The sequence below is a fragment of the Octodon degus genome, unplaced genomic scaffold, assembly GCF_000260255.1.
Source record: "Octodon degus isolate 3935 unplaced genomic scaffold, OctDeg1.0 scaffold00004, whole genome shotgun sequence".
In the NCBI taxonomy this organism is placed as follows: domain Eukaryota; kingdom Metazoa; phylum Chordata; class Mammalia; order Rodentia; family Octodontidae; genus Octodon; species Octodon degus.
This window is the reverse complement of record NW_004524580.1, coordinates 8,209,429-8,232,402: the sequence shown is the minus strand read 5'-3', so window position 1 is coordinate 8,232,402 and position 22,974 is coordinate 8,209,429. Positions and strand designations below refer to the sequence as shown.

At 36.0% G+C, this 22,974-nt stretch overlaps 1 protein-coding gene and 1 pseudogene across 2 annotated transcripts in view; one reads left to right on the top strand and one right to left on the bottom strand.

Moving 5' to 3' along the window:
- The window catches only part of Lin7a (lin-7 homolog A, crumbs cell polarity complex component), a 191,864-nt gene extending 174,436 nt beyond the window's left edge, over positions 1-17,428 (top strand). Inside the window, exons 5-6 of one of the 2 annotated variants that reach the window (XM_004623758.3) lie at positions 4,270-4,488; positions 17,116-17,428. In XM_004623758.3, the coding sequence (XP_004623815.1) occupies positions 4,270-4,488 (219 nt within the window). In that variant the 3' untranslated portion in view covers positions 17,116-17,428. The remainder of the gene's footprint in view (positions 1-4,269; positions 4,489-17,115) is intronic. The other variant, XM_004623759.2, reaches the window with a different exon arrangement.
- Positions 3,082-3,570, bottom strand: LOC105742299 (annotated as a pseudogene).
- Positions 17,429-22,974: the final 5,546 nt, after the last annotated feature.

Sequence of the window (22,974 nt, the reverse complement as noted above, 5' to 3'; positions counted from 1 at the left end):
AGGCAGATCACTATGAGTCCGATCTAGTGTGAAAGCCTGAATATCCTGTAGACCCGTCCCTAAAATACACACAAAAAAGAAAAAAGAATCCGCTATATTACTCCAAATCTTGTTCTAAAACACAACACTAATTTCCATTACGTACTTAATTATGTAATTTATTTTCTTTTAATAGAGCATTTCCAATAAAAGAAATAAAGACGTAGGATGAGCCCAGATTTTCAATAATGAATGATTCTTTACCCTAGTGGGGAAGATGAAGAAGGTGGGTTGAAATCAAGAGACCTATTGTTCATAGTGAGCCTGAAAGAAAAAAACATCTGACTCGCTGTCTACACCAGAGACCAAGCATCAAGGCTGAAATCCTGGATTCGAAGATAAACCCGGGAGTTTGTGTGTGGAGGGGAGAGGATGTTCTTTTGTTGGTAACTGTGTGGATATGCCGAGCTGGGGTGGGAGAAGGTGACCTTAATAGTTTCACAAAGCTGACATGCACCTGGTGGCTGCATTTCCAGCAGCTCTTCACCCCTTCCTCCCAATCTCCTGCCTCAGGGCCACAGCCCTCCCATGGGGGCTCTGAACTGCAGACGCAGTGCCTTAACCAAAGTGCCTTAACCGTGACAATGGGCCTCTCAAGGTCTGGCCTAGAATCTCTAGCCCTATTAAATGAAAGCAAACAGAACAAAAGCCAAAAAGAAGTCCAGAGATGAAACAACTGGCCTAAAAATGGGTGAGCCATTGTTATTGAAACATGTAAGTTTAATATTAACAAAGAAGAGCCAGTGAGATAGCTCAGAGGACTAAGCACCTGCTTAGGCAAGCACACGGACTGGGGTTTGATCTCCAGTACTGCATGCTGCACTGGCCACTGAGATTGGGGATGGTGGCACACTCCTTTAGTCCCAGCACTGGGGAGGCTGAAAAATGGAGGGTCATTATAAGTCCAAACTGCACAGTGAGACCCTATAGCAGATACCATTAAAAAAAATCAAAAAGAAGTTAAGAGACTGACATGGGCAATTGAATAGCCAAGCGTTTCCTTACCCAGTAATCTTGGAAAACAATTTGCAAGCATAGTGAAAACAAATTTTATAGTGCACGCTACTGTCAAAATTTTCCTGCCTCTTCTGTTCTTCCAAAGAATTTAGTAGATTGTAACTAGTAACTACTTAATAAAAGTCTTCTGAGTGACTGTGTTAATGGTTGAATGAATAATTAAAAGCATGAATTAATCAATGAACCAGTGCATTTTCCTAGGCTTCAACCACAGATGAAAATTAACTCTACCTAAAGCTATTTAAAACCCTGTGCTTTGTATGAAATCCAGGCTTAATGAATTGGTTATATAAATTGCCTTCAGAGCTATTGCTTAAACTCTTATTATTCAAACAAGTGACAAGTGCTGCTCTTACAAGAACTAAGTCAACCTCACTGCTACCTTTAACCTTTTCACTCCATCCACGTCTGTCTTTCTAAAGCAAGTGATACAATTGAAAATGATTCCTTAAGTGTGTAAATCTGTATGGTAGCAGAAATCATGAAGCATGTTACAATTGAAGAAGTAGGCTTGATACAGAGCCTATTTAATTTTCCTGTAGCTCAATTTAATATCCATTATAAGACTCCTTTCTGAATGGGGTGGGAACATACAGTCTGAGCCACCTGCGGGTACTGCTGCTATTCTGATCCCCTTTAGGCCTGTCTCAGGTCCTGTTACATCACCAGTCGTTTCTTTTCTGGACTTTACCCATGAAGCTGGGCAAGTGGTTTTATGAGCAGCCTGGCATAATGGACACACCTGTGCTTGCAGCCCTCTGAAAGGCCAGATCACCAGGATAGAAAGTTGAAGAACAGCCTGGGCAGTTTAGCAACTTAGCAAGACCCTGCCTCAAAATGGAAAAAAAAAAAAAAAAAAAATTAAAAGGGCTGGAGATGGCAGCTTAGTACAAAGGCCCTGATTTCCATCCTGAGTATAGAAAAGGAAAGTAAATGGCTTTATTAGGTTGCGTCACCTCAGTAGAAGCCTCTTGGGAAGGGGAAGAGGGCAGGGTCCTGTATAGTTTGATTACAGCTTTCTTTCTCATCCCAACCAAAAGAACCCGTAGAGGATTGGATAAAAAGCAGCTTTCAGTTAGTTGGAGTAGAGATATTTTCTCCAAGCCCTAATGCTCTTACATTCAAGAGACTATTTTGGTATTGAAAAACTCAAGAATGGATCTATTTTTTGCTTTATGTTATGTCATAATTATATGTATGTATGCACATGTGCTGTTAGCCTTATTAAATTTCTATGAAAATTAAATTATTTATTATAGATTGTTTATTCAGTACATAACAATATTGCCATTTTATGAGCAATCTCTTAGAGTCTCATTTCCCTAAGCCATTTACATATATATTTACCACTTTAAATGAAAAATTGAATATTTGTATTGATCTATATTTATTTGATCATGGAGTGAGTGAATATTTCTTTATAGATCTATGGACCATTTGTGTTTTTATTATTCTTTGTCCATTATTTGAATTATTCATTTGGTCATTTTGATTAGATCTTCATTGACTTATATAAGAACTCTGTATAAAAAATACTAATAAATTGACTCATAAGTTTCAAGTATCTTTCTGACTTATTGACCCCTTTAAAGTATTTGTGATATGGAAACATAAAATTAAGACATCTTATTTTGTCATTTTACTTATTTTTATCTTTCTAAGAAATCTTATTTTGTGATTCCTACTTCCTCAGAATTTTTCTCTAAGAATTTGTTTCCCATTACAAGATGACAAACATTCATTTTTGTTTACTGTATACTTGTATTTTATTTTATTTTTTATTAATCTTTGTTTCAAACTTAATTCCCAGGCTTCTCCATCTTAATTGGCTGCAAAGAATGAATTGTATGTAAGCAAAAACTGAAAAGAGCTGCAGTGCCCAAGGTGCTTGGGCTTAAAAAATATTAGAGATCTAGGTTTTATCAGATCCATAAACAAAAACAATTTTAAAAAGCAGTTATAGTATAAAATAGCAACACCCTCTAATTTCTTCCAAGTGTAATCTTTTTCAGAAGCCGACTTAGTTCAGTTTACCTCATTCTTAGAAGCCTCATCAAAATTCTCCACAAGATCTGGAACCTCATCATCATCCTCCTCTCCAGTAGCAAGCGGTGCTTTTCCATCCACAGATTGCTTGGGCAGAGCTTCAGCCGGTCTCCTTAAGCTAGTCAGACTGTCTGCACCAAGCTGGTTCAAGGTGCTGGGTAGCATTTCTGTCAGTCGTTTCATCTCAGTGTGGCCTGTAATGGTGAAAGTGTTTGCTGCCAGAGATGCCTGAACTTTTGGGTTGTTGAAGTGGGTAACTGTTCCCTGGTTTATAAACACATTCACCTCTTCAATACCAGAGGTATTGTTTACCCCTAATGTCTTTAGTGAGCACTGAAATTTTTTATCATCTGCTGTGGCTGTTCTATGAACCACCTTCTTCTTTCTGCGAGCAGTTCCTTTCCCACCAGTGCGCACTTGTGCCTGCAGTTTGGCGAGTTTTCCCTAGTTCGTGATAATTTCTTTCATCTTGTCAGATCAGATATGGGACAGCACAGGGGACTAGAGCTGGCGCTCGGGGGTCTTGGGCAGACCAGCTGAGATTAGGAGCACACACGTGGGGACCCAAGATGGCAGCTCTATGCTTTTATTTTACATTGAAGTGTTTAATCAACACATACAAAGCTTAGAATATGAGACTGGCATCTCTAGTTGTGCCATGTAATCCTTATTTGTTCTAACATTAGTGTTAATAATCCTCTTTTGCTGAAGGTTCACATCTATTATATAATAAAATTTTTATGTATAATCTTCAGGACTGTGCTATGGTCTACTATCTCATTAGCAGTAAGAACTATTTTAATCATTATAGTTTCTCAATAAATTTTAATGTCTGATAGGAAAATTCATCATTTATTTATACTGTGGAGTGTCCTTTCCAAAATTTTCTTGACTCCCATGTTTACTCATCCAGATAAAATTGAGAAATGATCATTCCTTGGTTTTTATCCTAACTTGAACCTCTATTTAATCCATCCTGTACCCCAACACAGTTTATACTGTATCCAAAATATAATAAACAATAATGATAATAGTACTATATCTCATTTGCCTTACATTCTTGAACATTCAAATTTGGATTTTCAGTAGGACACTAATTTCAGATTTATCTCTTGGGGAAGAGAACATTGAAACTCTCTGCTTCAGGAAATGGCCTTGTCTTTTCAGAGCGTGGAGGGAGAACACCATGAGAAAGCTGTGGAACTACTCAAGGCTGCTAAGGACAGTGTCAAGCTGGTGGTCAGATACACCCCCAAAGTCCTGGAGGAAATGGAGGCTCGCTTCGAAAAGCTCCGGACAGCCCGGCGTCGACAGCAGCAGCAACTGCTCATTCAGCAGCAGCAACAGCAACAACAGCAACAAACACAACAAAACCACATGTCGTAGGTAAGAACAACCACATTCTGCATAAGCAGAGTGTTTCGTACAAATACAAGTTTACTAGTTTAAAAAATACCATTTCTTATCTGAAACAAAATCACTATACTTAATGCACAAATTAAATCAATCAACAAAAGACCATAATCTAAAAAAAATGAGCTATGTGGTTCATTCAAGCTGGCCTCAAACTCAGGGTTATCCTCCTCCCTTAGCATCCTGGGTATTAGGATTACAGGCATGCACCACCGCACCAGGATTACAGGGTAGTGTATTTATGTCTCGTGCAGCTATATTATTCACAAATTAAAATATTTTGGAAAATATTATACTTTGAAAGGAGCAAATAAGCTCTAGGATGACTTATGCATATACAAATTGGGCAGATACTGTCTCTGCACTCACCCAGATCCACCTGAAAAGAGGGTGAGCTGGATTCTTGTCACCATGCCTGGCTTTGCTACTGGTCTTTCCACAGTGCACAAACTGCACAACCTTGTAGTACTCAATTTGCACAGATCTCTCTTAGGATTCTAAAATACAGTTTATTCAAACCTGCACCACCCGAAAGGACAAAGTGGGCACCTGCTGGTACCTAGAGTCTGAGAGACCTTGAGGTTCTTTTAGCTACTCATTTAAAATATATCTAAAGTTCCCCCGGCCATCATCTAAATTCCACTGTGTAACAAAGAATGCTAAATCAACATTTGTTCTGTTTTTTTTCAAGAAAACTGAAGACAAAATATGAATCATAAAAAGCACCACACTAGAAGTATAGCATTGGTAGGCTCTTAGTACATTTTCTCCCTAATCTTCTGAATAATCTTTTAAGGCAACTACCAGTAAAACCCCATGTTTTTGCAAAAACAATCTGAAGCTGCAGCAGTGTCAGTCGATTCCTCATAACCATACTTGCAAATAGCACAGAACTGTTTTTATTCTTACTCTACCAGGTAGGCTCTGCCAGGTTTACTCTCAAAATGAGTTGCTCTAAGGTTATAGAACTTTCCTTGCTGTTCTGAGGAAAAGACACCTCACATCATTAGATATCTTCACATTGTGATGTCCGCAAGAGTTATTTGAAATGAGACTCAGTTGGATTTTTGACAAAATGACAAAATGTGTAATGGTGACTTTTAAGTTGTTCATATCATATTGTTCTGTGCACAGTCCGAAACATTAGGTACAGCATGAAGCCTTCATTGTTTGCGATACTGGTGAAAAAAAAGAGGCCACATAGGAAGTACAAACAAACATGGGATGTGTCCTCTGACACTGCTAGAAATTCAGTGTTCTAGCTTTCAGAACTGATCCGTTCTATTCTATATATTATATTTTTATCTTTACCTGAAGTTATATTCCATTTTAAAATAAATGTTTGTTGAACAACAGATATTTAGCTGGCACTACTGTGAGCCAGTACTATTTGATGAGCTGCAAACATCAGAAGCAAAGAAAAGTCCTTGCATCAGGATGCCTCCAGACTGGCTGGAGGAGACAATCAGTAAAAAACAAACAGAAAAGTAAATAACCAACACCTTACTGGGACCAGTTGTTTGCAGAGAAAATAAGAGTGCAAATGGGGATGAGCTAGCTTGTGACTTTAGACTGAGTTGTCCACAAGACCCATCAAAGGGGGTGATATGTAAACGAAACTGAATAACAAGGAGGAGCCACACAGAGAATAAGAGGAGGAAACAGCAGCACAGTAGTAAGAGAGGTACATGTTGTTTGGAGGATAGAAAGAAAACCTGGGTAGCTAGAGACTGAATGAGAAAAGCAATGTAAGGCCAATGAGACTGGGGATGGGATGTAAGAGTGGACTGCTGCTGGGAAACAGTGGAAGCCACGACCATCTAGAGGATTAATATAGAGTAGTCTGAGCAACTGAAACTGAAACTAAGATTAGGATGATGCAGTAGGGAGGGAGCGCTGTTTGTCCACAGCCTTCTGCTGTTTATACTTTCAGAAGCTCTTCAGAGGTATTTGGGATAAGAATGGCAGTCCTTCATTCTTATCAAATATCAGCACACTTTAAGGACCATTTTGTATCTACATAAACAAAATAGTTAGCATAGATATACAGCTACTTTCTCTTAGTTCAATGAGAAGAAAGCTTTTTACTAAGAGTGTTTGGACAGGATATCACGTCTGCATCTTGTACAATGAATAACCACTATGAAGACAACAATATGCAATGTATTAATTATTGAAACTGTCCTACTAATCTGTTTTGAAACTGTCTCATGACTACTTGTTTCTCAATAAAATTAATTAAAAAATCTGTATAGAGAAGTGTAAAAAATACTATTGTATTGTTAAACAATTCTCTTAACTGATTTAAAATGTCCAGGCTGAGTAGATTTGTTTAGAAGTGCTTCAAAAGACATATTTTGCCATTCAGATTTCTGAAGTATTACTAAGAGCTTTCAGTGTGTGCTCATTTAATCTTTTTTTTTTTCTTTTCTTTTTTTGTACCAGGAATTGAACTCAAAACCTTGTGTTTGTCCAGCAGGCACTTAAGCTGCTGAGCTATATCCCTAGACCTTAATCATCTTTGGAAGTATGCAATGTGGTCCGGAGTGTTTGCTGGGCTATACACTCAGATTTATTTCTCTGCCCCATCAGTCTTCATTAAGTCACCCCCAAATTTCCCATTATGGCCTTACCAAAGCCTAACATTTTTAGCAAAAGACATTTATAAATTGTATTTACTTTTGTTCTTTTTTTTGGAACAAGAGACAGTAAAATTCTATTCATCTGAATATGAAATTTGTATGCCAGTGAGGACGGTATTTGCAATACACAGGCATGGCCCTTTGAGATGCAAGTGTGGTGATCACTTCAAGTACAAATAAAATATACCAAGTCATTTTCCCCATGGATTTTGTGGTGAATTTGGACAAGGAGATGTACATTAGCTCTTATTTAATTTTTAATTAATTCAATTTTTAATGATCCAATGGGATTCATTATATTTGCTATCTCATACTTCAGCTTTTGCTTTTTAAAAAAAATTTAAATTTATTAGGCCTACTTAAATTGGAACATGTCTCAAATTTGAGTTTTAAGTTTGACCTGTCAACCAACATTCAGTTAAACTAAAACACTTGCCAGATATTGTCTTATTTTCAATCAGGAGAAAAACAATACTTTAAAGTATCAAACTCAGGAATAACATCTTTTATCTGAGATAACATAAATTATGAGTAGCAACCAGTGGTAAACAGAAAATAATGCAAGTCATATGGGAAGAATTTGTCTCTTATGCTTACTTTTAAATTTTTTCAAGTAAAAATCAATTGTCTTTTCCCCTGACTTCTGTGTTTGATAATCAAGAATAGACTGTATTTTCCAAAATGTTAAAAGTATTGACTACTGTACAATTACATGACGGAAATCTAAACAAAGAGTATAAATGGGGTTTTTAATGTTATTCCCCTTATTTTGAGAAAGAGTATTGCATATATAAGCATCTGAGTTTAAAATGGAAACCTCATGCATACATTTATATGTCCTTCTGATTTCCAGTGTCTAAAGATAAGAAGGATGAATATTCCTTATTGAACATGAGTAATACAAGAAAATCAAGACAAAAATGTCCTGACCTCCATTGCGGCAAGTAGGGCAGAGAATTTGTTTCATTCAAAACCAGATTAAATGGTTATAGACATACAGAGTAGCTGACATTTGTCGATGGCTTCCCTGGCTATTTCCTGCTCCTCTTCAGAGCCCCATTTCCTTTATTTGGAAGGAAAAAAGCTCCTGTGAAATTATTCTTTGTTTTCTATTACTTCTAGCACAGTCGTAATTCTGAGCATCTGATCCAGGGAATCACTACTGAAACCACTGGCCCCAGGCACCAGAAGAGCCAGGCCCCAGAGAGGAGGGTGGCTCTGACAAAAGGGAATCTTAAGGTGTACAGAGTAGGCAGGCAGAAAGCTGGAGCCAAAATAATCTTAATACTGACTAACGTTTTTTACATAATTAATGCATGCCAAGAGCGCTTCTAAGTACTTAATCTTCACAGTAGCACAGTGAAGACTGGGTACTATTTTTAAGCCTTCTTTTTAATTAGGGAATTGAGACACACAGTTCTTAAAATGTTTGCAGCCTTTCACAGTTAGCAAGCGATAGGGCCAACATTCAAACCCAGAAATATAAGCACCACAGCCCCCTGTATTCACCAGTCTGCCAGTGATTCTGCAAAGGAACATAGGAGTTCCTTACATGTATGATCTCCTCAAAATTTAATCTCATAGATCTGTTACGGGGCTTCAGTCTCCTGCTATTCACAGTATCTATATCACTGTTACCAGTAACTTATAAAACAGTACCCCATACTTTAAAGACTGTCATCATGATGGCTGTATTTATTTTCTATTGGTCTAAAAAAATTACCCTAAATTGACAGACTGAAAATGACCCAAAACATTCTTTTGTAATTCTGTAGGAGTCAAGAGAACCCTTAATTCCAATGTCATCTTTCATAAAAATGGAAAAAAAAACAAAGCACATTTATGTGTAGTCACAGATGACCTTGAAAACTTAAGCAAATATTGAGCAAAAGAAGGAAGCAAGAAATGTCATGTTACTTGACCTCAAAATCTATTACAAAGCTATGGTAATCAAAATATACTAGCATAATAAAAATACTAGCATAATAAAGGGTACATAACCAATGATACTGAGAGATTAACACTTATCTAGAGTCAATTAGTTTTCAACGGAAGTGTAAAGAATGCACAATCAAGAAGTCTGAGTCAGTGGTCTTCAGTCAATGGTAAAAAGGACAACTTAGTATCCACAAGATGAAGAAAGAAATTAGACCCTAAGTAGGTGCCCTTCCAAACTTTTAAGAGCTTAGGAGGACTCTGAGTGGCCTTCAGGATGTAGGAGAGCTGCAGTCTGTGGGCCCAGTGCACACAGGTGCAGGACTTTCCTCGTGCCATTTAAGAACTTTGGTGAACTCAAGGCAGCCTGTGGGACTCTGGTAAGCTCTGACCTTCCTTAGCCCCCAGCTCACAGGTGTGGACCTTCTTCTGGTGCCAGTCCAGATTTTTAAGAATTTAGGATGACTCTGAATGGCCTTAAGAATGTGGGTAAGCTGTAATCTGTGGGTCCAGTGTGTGCATGTATGGAGCTTGCCTGGTGCAATTTAAGAACTTTGGCAGATGCTAAGCAGCCTGTAGGACTCTGTCTAGATGATTACTGAGAGCTTCAAAAATGCTGCCAAAACGCAGGAGGAAGAGGCAATCTCAATCCTCTAGCCCACCCAAAACAAATCCAGGAGACAGAGACATACAAGAACTTGGAAAGCACATACCTGAAATCTCTGAAATGATAGCAGCTGAAGTAAAGAAACAAGTATCAGGATACAGAAGAAATAATCTCTCAGGTCTGAAAAGAAAGGATAATAATCATGAAAGAATTGCTCAGCACAGCTCAATATGACATAGAAAAATAGAGGATAATAGAGAAATGATGGAAGCATTGAATGAACAATACAGGAAAGAATTAGAATACATGAAACAAATTCAAACAATTATCCAGGAAATTAAGAACTCCACTGAAAGCGGGCAAAACTACTTGAATGAAACTGAAGACAGATTTTTCAGACTTCAAAGACAGTGTTGCAGCTAATGAACCTGGAATTAAAAAAGTCTCTTAAAATTAACAAGGAACCTGAAAATAACAATTTAGCAGCTAGAAGATGATGGAAAAAAAAATAGTATAATAGTATGTGTCAATGAAGCATCGGGAGACAGCACAAATGACATCAAAAGACTATTTGCAGAAGTACTATCAGAAAATTTTCCAAATGTGAGACAAGAAACTGACGTATGGATAAGCAAGGCATATAGATCTCCACATGGCTATAATCACAATAAATCTATACCTAGGCATATAACAATGAAGATCTCAGAAATTCAGCAAAAGAGTACAATATTAAAAGCTGCTAGAGAGAAGAAACAGATCCACCTACAGTAGAAAGCCCATCAGAATCATGGTCATCAAATGAAGAAGAGCTTGGAGTGAAGTATTTCAGGTCCTGAAACTAAATAACCTCCAATCCACATTGATGTACCCTGCAAAACTATCTGTCCAATTCAATGGCCAAATAAGATCCTTCCATGAGAAAGAACAATTGAAGAAATTCATGATCACCAAAACAGCCCTAAAAGGTATACTGACAGATATTCTAGAAAGAGAAAGAAATGATCACAGCTTTAAGAACAATAGAAAGCAACCACCAAACAGAGCAAGTAATTAAATAAAAAGTATGGAACTCTAAAGAATCTGTTAAAACACAAGACTCAAATCAACAAAATAACTAGACAGACAAGAACAAAAAATACTTGCAGTGAGCATTATATGTGCAATTACTTTTAGAACTAAGATTAAATAAGGATTAAAATGGAGAGATTATGTAATAGCTACATGATGTGACAGTAAAGATATGGTACTGCCATGTTTTAAAAATTACCTACCTGTAGTCAAACTCAGCAGTAAATTTACAAGTTTCTGAATTCAAAGACTTACTCAGACTCAGGTTTGATCCCTTTGGGAAGCCAACAGGCACTTCTGTGCTCTTTCATCAATGAGAATGTAATGTCCAGTATTCATTTTTTAATAAAACTTTTATTTAATTAAAAAAAAAGTATGGAACCTATAGCAGGAAAGTAACATGATAAAGATAAGCCTATATATATATATCAATTATAACCATCAATGTAAATGACTTCAATTCATCAATCAGAAGAAATAGACTATCAGAGTGGATTAGGAAACAAAATGCAACAATATGCTGCATACAAGTAGCACATTTAACTCAAAAGAAAATTCACAGACCTAAAGTCAAAAGATGGAAAACAGTACTCCATACCACAGGAAATCAGAAAAAAAGCAGGGATAGCTATCCTGCATGCTTACAGTATCAACTTTAAGCCAAAAATTATTCAGAGATTAAAAAAAGGTCACCACATACTTGTTAAGGGAAAACTGGAAGAAGAGGTAACATTTATAAATATATATGTACCCAATGTAGGAGCACCCTCCTACATAAAACAAATTCTAACAGACATGAAAAATCAAACAATAATACAATAAAAATGGGGGACTTTAGCATACCAGTATCACAAAGAGATGGATCAACTTAGGAATCAATCTCACAAAGGACATAAAAGATTTATACAGTGAAAATTACAGTACTCCGAGAAAAGAGATTGAAGAGGCTTTGACAAAATAAATAGTTCATGCTCCTGGATAGGAAGAACAAACATTGTGAAAATGGTCATACTTCCAAAATTGTTATACAGATTCAATGCAATTCTAATTGAAATATCATTAGTATACCTCACAGAGCTAGAGAAAATTTTCCTGAAATTCATCTGGAATCATATGAGACACAGAATATCAAAAGCAATTCTGAGAAACAAAGTAAAGGCAAGAGATATCAAAATCCCTGACCTGAAATTATACTATAGAGTTGATGTGATAAAATCAGTAAGGTACAGGCATAAAGACAGGCCTGAGGATCAGTGGAACATATTAGAAGATGCAGACACAACTACAAACTCACGCAGCAACCTTATTATTAAAGAGGCCAAGCATGTTCACTGGAAGAGAGATAAACTGTCTAATAAATGGTGCTAGAAAAACTGGCCTTCCACACATGCTGAAGGTAAAAGTTAGGCCTGTGCCTATACCATGCACTAAATTACCTTCAAAATGGATCAAGAATCTAAACATTAAAACAGAATCAGTAAGTCTTTTGAAGAAAAATGTAGGTAAAAATGTTAAAGACATATGGTTGAGTAAAGAGTTCATGAACAAAAACCAAACTGCATGAGAAATACTTCAAAGAATCAACAAGTGGAATCTCATCTTTGTGAAAAATTTCTGCACTTCAAAGCAAATCTCCAACAGATTAAAAATAAACCCAAAAACTGGAAAAAAAAATTATAGCTGACTGTTCCTTTGACAAAGACCTTTTATCTAGAACACACAAAGAATTAAAATCAGGCCCCCCAAATACAAAGTCCAATCCAAAACTGGGTATTAAAATGAATATATACTTCTCAGAGGAAGAAATACAAATGGCAAGTAAGTATATGAAAAAATGTTCAATATTGGTCATTTGAGATAATACAAATTAAAAGAACAGTGGGATTCCATCTCACCCCAGAAAGAATGGCTAACAGCAAGAACTCAGCCAATAACAAATGCTGGAGAGGCTGTGGTGAAAAAGAAACCCTTCTGCCCTGTTGGTGTGAGTGCAGACTGATGAAACCACTATGGAAATCAGTATAAATATTCCTTAAAAACCTAGGATTGGAGATCTCACTCAAACCAGCTATTCCCTTCCTGGGTATTTTTTCCAGAAAAACATAGAAACCTCATACCACAGTGATAATATGTGTATCCATGTTTATAGAAGCTCCATTTGTCATAGCTAAATCGTGGAAACAACCCAGATGCCCATCAACTGAAGAATGGATAAAAAAAGATGTGCTATTTTTACACAAAGGAGTGTTATTCAGCTATAAAATATGATAAATTTGAGTCTTTTGTCAGCAAATGAATGCAACTAGAGAACATACTCTAATGTGAAATAAATAAGACCTGCATGTGTAAACATCATATTGTCTCTTTAGTGTGAGAACCTAAAAGAGAAAAATAGAATTTGAAGGGTACAGTAGATACTTGGAAAAAGGAATGAGCTTATTGAAAGTAAAGAGTTACTGAGTTGAAGAGAAGGACAGGGGAGAGAGTGGGAGAATGAGATTTATCTATGTATGTAAGCAGGATGGTTTGAACAACTGCACTATGAATTTCTGCTGGTATATGAAAAGGAGCAGTTAATGCTTAATTTGTTTTGTCTCTCTCTTTTTTTCAATTGTTTGTCCTTTTTCTCTTCTTAATTTCTTTCTTTTTTTCTTTTTTTAGGGATCCATTTAAAAACAATAACAAAAAGTTATAAGAAATTCAAAAGAGGGAAAAAAAGAATAAAAAGAAAAAGCTTGTAAGCATTAACTGTGCCTTTCAAAAGACTAGCAAAAGTCAATAATACAATCATCCAAACTATTCTGCATCTTTACCTAATGTATCTTTTCCCCTTCTGTCATTTGTCTTTTTCCTCATCCCAGTTCTTGCCTCATATTGAACAGCTTCTTTCCCTTTTACAGTGTCTTTTGTACCTTATAGATTTTCATTACTTTTTCAGGTTCTCATACTAGAGGGACAACATGAGGTTCGCACAAAACATGTGACATTTCTGCTCAATAGAATCTTATTTGTCTTTAAAAGAAAGAAATCCTGTATTTTCAAGAAAAAGGATGAGTACAGAAGACAGTATGTTAAGTATAATAAGGCAGACACCAAAAGAAAAGGACTACATGATCTCATTTATATGAGAAATCTGAAGCATTTGAACTCTGAAGATCCAGGCATGATGGCCCACATCTGTAATCCCAGAACTTGGGAGACAGAGGGAGGAGGATCATGAGTTCAAGGCCAACCTGGGCTGCGCAGTGAGCTCATCAGCAGCCTCAGCTACATACATAGCAAGACCTTATCTCAAAAAACCTGAGCAAAACAAAGAAGTAGAGGGTAGCATGGTGGTTACCAGAGAATGCAAAAGGGGTGGATGATTACTACTCATTAAAGGACATATATTTTGCTTAGACAAGAGAAATCAGCTTCACAGATCAAGTCACTTCTGTGGTCTACTCACAGAATGGTGACTATAATATATGTTTATGCTTTGTATATTTCAAAATTATGAAAAGAATAGATTTTCAATATTCTCACCACACAAAATCATATAAGTATGCGAGGTGATGGATTTGTTAATTATTCTAACTTAATGATCCCACAATATAGACATCTATCAAAACATCATACTGTATCCCATAAATACATGTAATTATTGTCAATTCAAAATAAAAATTTCAAAAATTATTACCTTGGAATTCTGTACAACAGAAGTGCCACAGTGTCTCACTAGGGTTGATAAAACTCTGGGGGAAAATTCATTTTCTTGCTTTTTGCTGCTTCTAGAAACTGAATTCTTTGCCTACAGGAAAAGCGATAGAGCTGGGGCGATATCTCGGTGGAATAAATACCTGCCTGACAAGCGCAAGGTCCTGAGTTCAACCCCTAGTACCTTCCCCCCCCCCAAAAAAAAAAGATTTGAGGAAAAGAGATAGAATGTGTTTTATGTATGTTCATGCTTCATATGCCAAATACTCGATTATTAAAATTGAACAAATAAACAATATGGCTCATACTAATAAGTTTAGATGTACATTTGAAATAACTATGTAGAGTTTCATACATAATTATACAGTAGTTTCATGAATCTCTTGTGGGTGGTCATTAAATTTCTTACACTTTATTGAATTTGATTTGTTAATATTTTGTTGAGAATTTTTATTTTTTCATAGAAAATATCCATCTGTGGATTTATTTTCCTGCATTTATCTCATGTTTTTTAAAGTAACCACCTATATTGAATGAATTTGAAAATATTTCCTCTAATTTTATCTTCATAAAGAGAACAGAGAATGCTTATAATTTTTTCCTTAAGTGCTTGGTAGAATTCCTCAATGAAACTTTCTGAGCTGGGGGCTTTCTATTTTAGAAGGTTTATTACTTTTTTTTTAATTCAGCTTCTTTTAGAATGATAGACCTACTGAGATTATCTATTTCTTATATGAACTTTTGCTGACTGTTTTCAAGGAATTAGTCCAGTTCATTTAGATCATCCAATTTTTTACTATGAAAATCTGAATGTCCATCAGATTTGAGTGATGTCACCTTTGGTTTTTGACATTGATAGCTTGTGTTCTTTCTCTTTTTGTATGTTAGCCTTGCTAGAGGCTTATTAATATTGATCCTTTCAAAGAACTAGTTTTTTGTTTCATTGATTTTCATATTAATAGGTTCTTTTCAATTTCATTCATTTCTGCTCCAATTTGTATTATTCCTTTTCTTCTGCTTACTTTGTATCTAATATTTTTCTACTTTTCTAAAATAGAAGCTTCACTTATTAATTTTAAATTTTCTTTCTAAGGTACATATTCAACATTACAAATTTCCCTCTAAGCACTAATTTTACTGGATCATAAATATTTTTATTTTTATCTAAAGTATTTTAAATTCATTTTTAGATTGTTTCTTTGACCCATCCCTCTATTTCTTTTCATTACAATAGATGCAACTGAGTCATCCTTAATGATGTTTCTGTTTTAACTTCAACTGATTTGCACCCACAATATCATCTGCTAATTTAATTTTCCTGTGACATATGATCTAAGATATTTGCAAGTTATGGGGATTAGAACTCAGATGCATTTAGGATATGGAAGGTACTATTCTACCTACCACGATGGCTCGTGTAAGAAGTAACTAGGCAGTTTGAGCCAAATAACTCATACTAGGATGAAAAAGAGGCTTTTGTTTAACAGAATGAATTGTTAAACTGTAAATCATAGCACTGCGGGAAATCAGGAGCCCACTGGACACAGATGGTTCTTCACAGGTTTCAGTGACTCACATTTCGGATACTTGCCCACTGTACCTCTTAGACTTACTGCACCTCTGGACAGAAAGCGCTCCAAGAATCTTACTAGATTCCCCAGGTCTGAGTCTATTCTCTTGGGAAATGTGACTGTATGATAATTTTAATGAAATAAAAACTCAGTGTGTAGATAGCTGTCACTTATGACTTACATGACCTTTAGGAAGCTATTCAGTCAGACTGAGTATGACTGTTTGTTGTGAATATTAATGAAAAAAAAAGATCCTTGGCAAAATAGATGGCAATTAAGAAACTACTCACTAAGTTTAGCTATTCGATCTTCATTTTTGGTACATTTTGCAGTACATAATGATTGTATTCATAGGGAAGAACTGGTACATGTTTATGACATCTTAATTCTCTTTTTCTATCTCTTTCTGCTTCCCTTCTTCCTCCATTCCTTGGTCCCTTTCCCTTCTGCAAAAGAAAACAAAAGTTTTAGTAATAGCAGGAATAGTATTAGCAGTAATAGCAGTTTAGTGGCTAAAATGTCAATAGCACGTCTACCTTTACATAGTATCTTATAAGCAGGCTCCTGATGGGCACAGCGCCCTCGCTTACGTTTTCAGTCTTCTCTGTGGCATCTTGTGGGGCTTACAGCATCTTGAGAAGAGAACAGCTGGAGTGTCAGTGCAGACAGAGAGAATAATTTTGTTAAAAGCCTGTTTTGCATGTCGGTTTTGGCATTCACGGAAATAAAACATTACTAGGTGCCCTGAGAGTTGTAATGTAAATGTTATTTATGTTTCATGAAGAGAAGTACTCTCATCTGGAAATGATGCAAAGAAATGTTCTATGTTTGAAATGTCTCCAAACGAGTGTTTTTTATTTCATTTGGGGGAATAACTGTGGCTTTCTTGGCTTTGTTTGGTAATTACTTCCTTTATAAACATCAAGTGATTTTTTTCACATGTGGAAGATTATGCATGAATATTCATGCCCAAAATAATCTTCACTGTTCTCACACAAAACATGCTCTGTTGATATTTTTAGCATATTGGACTTAATAAATGAATACTGATCACAGATTTCACTGTTCTTCCCCTTTTCAGGCCCTTGAGGAGAAGCTACTTGATCAAGCATCTGATAGTCACAAATTTGAAAACATGCTTCAGAACCCCAGCACACAGAAAAAGACAATGCCAATAATTATACCTGTCAACAAGCTGTGAACACATGGTGTACAAATTCTTTACCAAGACAACTCAACACCTCCTTTCTCGGGGCCCGCACTCCCTGCTCCCGTGCTCTTTACACACACAGCCCTTCCATGCAATGCAGTGGGCATTCCCAGTGGGTAGGGGGAGGGATTTTCCATTCTACAGCCTGAAGCAGAATAAGAACAAAATCTGTGACTTTCAAATAGGTAACCAGGGACAGGATTCAGTCAATCTTTGGTCCGGCTTTTCCAGAGAGTAACAAATCCTCCTTAGGTTGTAGTTCAAACGGCATCAGGTCAAGGCCGCTACCCCTTGAGAGAAACCTACACTTTGCCCCTCCCCCTGACCTGTTCCGCAACCCATGCTGCTGAGTTATCTGAATTGCAATTCCAATGAATTGAAAACTCAGCATCCCATCTCCTCTTGAAAATGACAAGTGACCATACTATATACTCTTTTCAGGCTCTGGAAACAATTGGCTTCTTATTTTCTGTTTTCATGAATTTTTATGCATTAACAAAATGAGACATTTTTAGCTCAGTTTTTAGTTTATTAGAAGCAAGGGTGGGAACCTAGTGCTATACTTTTTAATTTAAATATTGCTTGCATCTACTATTATAAACCTTAAGAGAATATAGTGTATATTTATTCCATGAAATATATATTATCAGAGTACATTTGTTATAACTTAAAGTATTTCCTTACCAAGAGTTATGTCTCTGGTAAAAGAATACTAGCAAAGGACCTATCTTCCTATATTGATCATATATACCCATACATATATGTATGAGCATATATATATATATATTTATACATATATATATATATATATTCTCCCTTCTCTCAATTTTTCTTAAGTTTTACATTTTGATTGATGCACTCTGGAGAAATTCAAACTCTTCCTGTATTCACTGATAATGCTGTCATACATGTCTATTTGACATTGCAAAGCTTTGGGCTTTAGAAAACATATCTATATATTTTCTTTTTCAAAATAGGCATATGCAAGCCAGTGATACCAATTTTGTGAGTGACAAATGCTTTCCTCTAGAAGGAAAAGATACTTACTTTGTTTCACATATCCCTGTAAGTAAATAGAGAAGAAAATATCTTTGGAAAAATCCATTAAGAGCCACATATACAACTAATAATTTTTTACCGATGGTAAATCTAGACACTTGATCCGATTTTAATTTATGGAATTAATAGGAAGTAATAATAAGTGGACACTTTAATACATAAAGCACAAAAATATATGAGATTAAATGATAATTGCCAAGTTAAGCAATCTCTAAACAGAGGCAGATATGAATATTTACTTACAGATATGAATATTACTCAAATGCAACCTCCCTTTTGCCAGTGCACGGTGATATTGACATTTCAGATAGTCTTCCCCCAAAGCAGAAATTTACGAAATGCAGTTAAAAGACTGTCTTTCTGAAATTCTAGGAAAACCGACAGAATTGGTCAGAATTACTTTGCACCGTTGGGTGTATAGTAGATGTACCAAACTTTCACTCTTCATAGTGCATCACTGACAGGCAACAAACTGCAAGGGATCTGGGGATTGTGTCAGTGTCTGGCAGTGATGACAAGTTCCCACCCTTGAAAGCATAACCATATTGTGTTAGAGAGAAGTGAGGATATGGGTAGGGACAGTGAGGACCCTGAATGTTATGTTCAGTAGGTTTATAAAAGGGACAAGCATGGCATAGGGCATAAATGGAAACAATATGAGTATTGTTCAGTTTGAAAGATAGCTCTCATTTTTATAAGAAAAATTTAATAAATCATATATTTTAGTTATTAATCAAAGAAATATTAGAGGTATTCAGGCAGTGCCACAGATTCTCATAAAAGGAAATCATTGCACCCTTGTAACAAGAAAATGGTCATCAACACATTTCAGTCCATTGTGCTAGAGCTTAAGGTAAGTAAGTTTTTGTTTAGCTGGTAAATGTTCAGTTAATGTGAACGTAAATGATTTCATATCAACATCAGTATTTTCATAGAATTTCAGACACAACTATCAAAAGTGCAGATACCTTTGATTTCTGCTTTCTAGGAGTTTTGTGTTTCTATGCTTCTTTTGCATAATGTTCAATACTGATGAATGTGTTCCAGGTTGTTTGTCAAAGTGAAGGGGGAGTTCATCACACTTACGGGATCTAAGATTGTGTGTCAGAGTGGTCTTACATCCAAATGACTAAAACTGAGTTTGTTGGAATGTAAACCTTCCCCCAAATTTTTAATCAAAATACCACCCCTAGGCCTAAGCCATTTCTGGTTCTCTTACACTTCACAGAAATCAAAGGGAAAGGAAAAAATTTTCCTAATATGTACTCATGCTCTTTATTAGTAATGCTTACATTAGAGCCACTGACATACTCTGCACCATTTTTTTAAAAGCCTGCTGTTTTTTGAAACTCAATACTTAAGCAGAATAAACAAACTAAGTATGAAAAGTCAGGGAGGAAATTTGTTGTGACTTCTCATCAAGGATCTTGGTGAATTTTAGTTCAGTCTCCTGATCAAGCGGGTGGCCAGTGGAACATAGTTTTTCTACACTCTTTTCTGCTCTTATTTTAAAAACAGACAAGTACAGCGTAGCTCAGTAATAGAATTCCTCAACCTTTTCAATGTTGCATTTACATTTTGATTCTGTTGCCATATGAAATGGAACATCTGCAGGGAGATAATGAGTTTAAATTGCAATTGACTTTGGAAAGAATAACAGACTTTTGTGCTTCCTCAATCATGTAATCAATAGGGAATTCTCTAGTTATGTGAACTCCCACTATCTTTTCAGACAATGCTAAGATCTAAATGCAAAATCTAACATTCAGGGGCCTTTTAAGGGTTAGAGACTATCGGAGAAGAACTTTGCTAGAGATGGGTTATACCAATTTACAAATACAGTTTTCAGCTGTGACCTTATCTCACTTCTCTTTATTCAGCTGTACATATAGGACTCCAAGACATAGACTGTTTTGTCTACATTACTTCAAACATTATATAAATATTTGTGAACATGTGAATAATGCCTGACTTTTTCATCTGTTAGACACTTGTACTTACACATAGCTTTTAAGCAAGACCAGAATTAGACAGCATTATAAAATAGAGATCAGGTTTCGAAGATTTGTGGAGGCCAGTACAGAGGAAGACATTCCAAAATATGAAATGGTCCTCCTGCATTTGTCCCTCTTTAGGCCACAAGCTCTATAACACAAAAGGGGCTGTGACCACCATGTTGATTACTTGGCACATACAGGTACTCAGTAAATATTTGTTGAATGAATGATTAAAGAGGCAAATAAATAAATAAATGCATTTGCCTTCCGATAATTTCACTAGCTTATTATTGTATCAATTGGCACTATAATTTCTAAATATCATTAGAATCAGAATTAGCGCTTCATCCTTTTTGGATGTGTGATTTTGGAATCAAATTATTTCAAAGCCTTCAGGGCTTCAAGGACCATTAAATAAGGAACATGTTCAGGAATTCAGATTTTGATGATGAATAAAATTAAACCTATTTTTCTCTGAAAGCACTCTGATTTGGCAGGGATTATCCAAAAGTGAAACTCCATTTCTAAATCTCATCAAACATTATGTTTTAGATTTCAAAAAGGAAGAAAAGTCCTATCATCCACCCTATCACTTGTGTCCTATTAAATATCCACATTTCTCTGAGGAATTTACAGTCACCTGAAGTCATCACTCCTAAACCTTCTCCCTTTAAAGATTAATCTTCTCATATTTGATTCCTAGAATGTACTTAACCTGAAAAATAATCAACCCACTCAAACATCACCACATCCTTATCCATTTAACAAATATTTCTTGTGTGCCTAGTACAGGTTAGGTTCTGGAAAGGCAATGAGAATGAACGATGGCCTAGTACTAGCGTGGAGCTTATCAGGAAAATCTTCTCCACACTGAACTCTAGCCATAACTGAGTTTACTGTCCATTGAGTCCCACTCACAACTTGAAATAAAATTCTTCACCCCATGGAAATCATGAAAAAAAACTCCCTCACTTACCTGGACACACCACTCGAGACTGCTGCTTATTTGACCCATAAAGCACAATTATCTAGTGAAATTGGTATATAGTAATTTGCTCATAACATGTAGCTACTGTGCTCAGTGCTTTCATGGGCAATTTCCTAAACCTTATGCAGTAGGTTCAGTTTTATACACAAAAAAGAAAGCACAGCTATGTTATGTGACTTGTCCAAGATCACACAGCTAGCAGGGGAAACTGGGATATGAATCCATGCAGCCTGATGTAAAAGCTCATATGCGTAACTGTTATCTGTAGCTTTGGGGGAACACTACTCCATGAGAATGAACAAGTCATTAAAATAAATGAGTCATTGTATATAAAAATACTTTGAAATTATAAAGTAGCATACAAAACATTAGAAAAATATTACTCATCACATCAGCGACAAAAAGGGGATAGAATTCAATTTTATGTTATAGCTTACTCTCATGAAGAAAACTTCAATTGAGGAACATGGAAAAAAGGAATGCTCTAGAAAATTTCTGATGTGGTAAATATTTTGTGAATTTTCAGAATTATTTATTGTTAGTCACTGTGTCTATTTGGTGCTACAAAAACTTAAAGAAAATCCCTGATATAAGGGCTTATAATAAATACACAGTGTGGAAGGAACCAAGGATATTTCGCACTTACGGGGAAGGAGTCACAGTTGTACCATTTTTTCATCATTGCATGTCCATCATGTCTTTTGAATTGTTTTCATCATCTTTCTCAAAGAACTGCAAAACTGTGCAGTGGTTCAACCTGACCAAAGTGGTATTATGCTGCTGAGAAGTAAAAGTATTAGACACCAGATTGGAAATACTGTTTTTATTATCAATATACAGAAGAATTTCTAGATTTTGAAGCTGCCTAAGTATTTGGATGCTAAGTATTTGGAGTGCTGGTTTCAGCACTCCAGACCACAGAGTGATAGCATTCTATTCTGGGGTAGGTTCTGAAGAGGAAAAAAAGAAACTCTGTAAAACAGTTCTGTGACCACACTGGGTGGAAGTGTTGTTAAAGTGGACACCAACCAGGAATTTTGTAAATCTTAGAATTCAATTCTGGCATTATCTGTCACATCACTCAATTTTTCCCATAAATTGCTACTATATACCTTCCTCAGAAATTATCCCTTTGCTCAGAATCCTCCAAGAAAAGGATTCTACATGCCAAAGAGCAAGCAAAAGAAAAACCCTACAAAATTTTAGATTCCTGGTTATCACTGTCTTAGTTACAATGTCGGAGAGAATGTTGTAGTGTGCTATCCACGAGTGTGAACAATTACAGGATATGAAATGGAACAGTCTAACCCTAAAAACAAAAAATGAATTCTGGTATGTGGACTGTGTAGAAGAAGTTTCATGACTCTGAAAAAAAATTCATAGTTTTTCCTTTAATACGAACTTACAGGCAAAGATAAATTTAGTAGTGCTGTATGGTGAAGACTATGTCAGATGTGACCCATGAAATCTAGAGTATTTGCTTGCAGTGTGTGTGTGAGTGTGTGTGTGTGTGTGTGTGTGTGTGTCTGTCTGTCTGTCTGTCTGTCTGCTTCTCTGTCTGTCTTTGTCTGTGTGTCTGTGACGTGAAGTACTTTTCTCTATGCCATTCTCTCATCTGCCTTGTTTTTCACAGTCCACATCAACTGCTAATATTCCTGAAACCTGTCCCAAGCATTCCTTTCTTGA